A 3,968-nucleotide genomic window follows, 5' to 3' on the forward strand; every position below is an offset into this window, starting at 1 on the left:
CGTTCGAGGTTATTATGGCTGTTAAATCAATTTCTGTGCTCTTTACTGCTTTGCATTATATTGTACTTTATTCTTTTAAATATCGGTATTGTATTTCATATTTTAATCTCTTCTCTGGAATTTAGTTTTTACTCCATCTAGAGAACATTAGTTATGGGGCAGATAAGAAATAGAATGAATCAGTGAATGAATAAAATAAAATGCATGAGACAAAGCGACAGTTCCTTCCCAGTTAGCTTACAGGAAGAAAACACTGGAAGGATGAATACAGGATAGCACAATGGGAGAGATGCACAGAGACGGGTTTGAAACAACCGCTGTTTCTGAAGGTGTGAGCAGTGGAGTGGAGCAGGTTGGAAACACCCAGAAGGCGTGTTTGTGGTCCTGAGGTCCATGGCTTGAGCTGTCAGCTGGAGCAGCTGACGTCTGGATTTCAGCAAGCAGGAGGTCCTGCTCCAATGAAGAGCCAAAGACAGCCAGCAAGCAATAGTTGGGGAGGAAACATAGATCAGTGGCACAACATCTGTTTGCATCCACAAGGTTCCAGGTTCCCTCCCAGGTTTGAACCAGGCAGGGCTGGCAAAGTTCTGTGCCCAGCAGTGTAATTTCCAAATTAAAACTGGATCAGGAGATCCTGCTAGACCTTTCCTGTTCTGTGACTCTTCGCCCTTGATATATTGGGCCTAACAAACACTTTTTCCTTCATCTTTCTTGAATCTATGCTTAGCCCCTGCCTCATTCTAGGTGTGTGGAAAGCTGTCACCCAGGATTCTTCAAGGTGCCTCAGGAAGGGAAGCCAGTTTGCTGCTATGACTGTTTTCCCTGTGCAGAAGGGACCATCTCCACCAAGGAAGGTCAGTGACTCTGGAGGAAAGGGCGGCCCCTGGGGAAGAGAGCAAAGATTCACCCAGGCATTTTCAGGGAAGGTGTTTTGACATTTGTTAACTTGGATCCTTTCTTGTCTTGTTTATTTTTATTAATATCCACGATTTATCCCCTCTACTCAGCACTGGTTAGGCCTCATCTGGAGTACTGCGTCCAGTTCTGGGCACCGCACTTGAAGAAGGATGCAGACAAGCTGGACGGGGTTCAGAGGAGGGCAACAAAGATGATCAGGGGACTGGAAACACAGCCCTCTCAGGAGAGACTGAAAGAACTGGGCATGTTTAGCCTTGAGAAGGGAAGACTGAGGGGAGATAGGATAGCACTCACCAAGTACTTCAAAGGTTGTCACAAAGAGGAAGGCCAGGATCTCTTCTCAATCATCGCAGAGTGCAGGACACAGAGGAATGGGCTCAAGTGACAGGAGGCCAGATTCCGGCTAAACATCAGGAAAAACATCCTGACTGTTAGAGCAATACAACAATGGAACCAATCACCTAGGGAGGTGGTGGGCTCTCCCACACTGGAGGCAGTCAAGACGAGGCTGGACAGCCATTTGTCAGGGATGCTCTGACTTGGATTCCTGCACTGAGCAGGGGATTGGACTGATGGTCTTGTAGGCCCCTTCCAACCCTACTTTTCTATGATTCTATGATTCTATAATCTGCTCCAGAATTTTCCCAGGCACTGATGTCAGACTGACTGGTCTCTAGTTCCCAGGTTCCTCCTTTTTGCCCTTTTTGAAGATAGGAACAACATTGGCCCTCCTCCAGTCATCTGGCACTTCACTCGTCCTTCATGATTTCTGATAATAGACAGTATTTTGGAGAGTTCTTCTGCCAGTTCCTTTATTACTCTAGGATGCAGTTCATCTGGCCCTGGAGATTTGAATGATTCTATGATTTCATAAATATTATTTACTCTAGTGTAAGTGTGTGGGGGCCCAGTGTGTATGACTCCCTCTGTGTGTTTGTGTGTCCTCTCCTGTTTGGCCGTTAGGTCTCAATGGGTCAGTGACTCAGGCTGTCCCTGTTTCCTGAGTGAGTGTGTTTGTGAGGGAGGTTCTCTGCTTTTTATGTTTCCTGTGACTGTGTGCAGAATAGTGCAAAAGGGGAAGCATGTGTAGGTATTTGAGTTTTTTGCGTGGACCAGGTATGAATCTTTTGCTTCCAGGAAAGCATGGGCATGATTTCCACAAAGATATGGAGTAAGAAAAAGGACTTGGCACTGCTATACCTAAGACAGATTTCTTTGACTGTGCATATGCATCTACTTGCAAAAATGTCAAGTGCGGGTTCAGTACTGGGGGCAGAGCAGACAGGCAACTACAGACAGCAAGCTTGATGAGGTCCTGTTCTTGGGTATAAGCTTGAATCCTGGAAAATATATTTGATGAAATGTTTAAAATGAGAAGAAAAAAGACTATGGTTGTCTGAGATAGTTTTGATACTTGCTTTTTGCAGATGCAGAACATTGCAGCAAGTGTCCAGAGGATCAGCATCCAAATAAGGACCGAGATCAATGTATCCAGAAGATCATAACATTCCTGTCCTATGAAGAACCTTTGGGGATCATCTTGGCTTCCTTTGCCCTATTCCTCTCCCTAATTACAGGCATTGTGCTAGGAATCTTCATTCGACACCTCGAGACTCCCATAGTCAAAGCCAACAACCGGGACCTCTCCTACATTCTCCTCGTCTCCCTGCTGCTTTCATTCTTGTCCTCTTTCCTGTTCATTGGGCGGCCAAGGAAGGTGACCTGCCTGCTCCGGCAAACGGCCTTCAGCATCATCTTTTCAGTTGCCGTCTCTTCACTGCTGGCAAAAACAATCACCGTGATACTGGCCTTCCTGGCCACAAAGCCAGGGAACAGGGTGAGGCGATGGCTGGGGAAAAGTCTGGCCAACTCCACTGTCATTTCTTCTTCCAGTGTCCAAGTTGTCATCTGCTCCATCTGGCTGGGCATCTCTCCACCCTTCCAAGACTCTGACATGCACTCCCAGCCTGGGCAGATCACCCTGCAATGCAATGAAGGGTCCGTCACCATGTTTTACACTGCCCTTGGCTACATGGGCTTCCTGGCTGCCATCTGCTTCACGGTGGCTTTCCTAGCCAGGAAGCTGCCCGGAGCTTTCAATGAAGCCAAACTGATCACCTTCAGCATGCTGGTCTTTTGCAGCGTCTGGGTGTCCTTTGTGCCCACCTATCTGAGCACCAAGGGGAAATACATGGTGGCTGTGCAGGTCTTCTCTATCCTGGCCTCCAGTGCTGGCTTGCTGGGCTGCATCTTTATTCCCAAGTGCTACATTCTTGTATTCAGGCCTGATCTGAATACAAAGGAGCATCTCATGATGAAAACAGAAGTCGAAATCTGATTCTTATAGCACTGTTTGAGGGGGTTGTCATATAGCACGATTCTGATTTCCCCTCTCCCCCCCCCATGTGTTTCAGATCATATATAATTATTGCTTGACAAATCTATATCTCTTGCTACTTCTCTGTTTTTTGCCACTGAGTAATAGCTATACAGTTCTCTTTTTTATTTACATTGACAAACAAACACATCACATTCAAGTTTCGTTGTTGACAGAGGGTAGTGCATTTCACATTTTCCCCCTGTGGGCATTGTGCATCACAGCATACATTTGTTGTTGTTGTTGTTGTTCAGTCGTTCAGTCGTGTCTGACTCTTCGTGACCCCATGGACCATAGCACGCCAGGCCTTCCTGTCCTGCGCTCTCTCCCGGAGCGTGCTCAAGTTCTGGGCCCAATTCAAGTATTCTCCCCCTGGTGTTTGAGCTCATCGCATCCCATATTGACAGGCATGACAGAGGGAACTTTTCCGTGCTCCTCCTCCACATGCAAAGGCACTGGAGAAGTTGAGTGAATAAGTGTATGGACCAGTTCTTTTGGCAACCATGACATTGTGCTCCCAGGTAGACCAAACAAAGCCTAGGAACCATGGCCTCTCATTAACTGGAATGGGTAGTCCATCCTACTATATACCTCTGTAATCTTTTTTTCTCCAGACCACCTGATTATTTGATTGTTTCTACCATGTGATACTTAGCCATTTTATTTTTATTTA

At 46.4% G+C, this 3,968-nt stretch overlaps 1 protein-coding gene across 1 annotated transcript; it reads left to right on the plus strand.

The window, feature by feature from the left end:
• Positions 1–280: 280 nt before the first annotated feature.
• Positions 281–3,256, plus strand: LOC146356480 (vomeronasal type-2 receptor 26-like). The gene is made up of 2 exons (XM_084830140.1): positions 281–374; positions 2,346–3,256. The coding sequence occupies exons 1-2, from the start codon at positions 281–283 to the stop codon at positions 3,254–3,256; spliced, it is 1,005 nt and encodes a 334-aa protein (XP_084686266.1).
• The last annotated feature ends 712 nt before the right edge of the window (positions 3,257–3,968 follow it).

Source organism: Heloderma suspectum, chromosome 2, assembly GCF_057233095.1.
Source record: "Heloderma suspectum isolate Gila_16-S chromosome 2, 16-S_ref, whole genome shotgun sequence".
Classification (NCBI taxonomy): Eukaryota; Metazoa; Chordata; class Lepidosauria; order Squamata; family Helodermatidae; genus Heloderma; species Heloderma suspectum.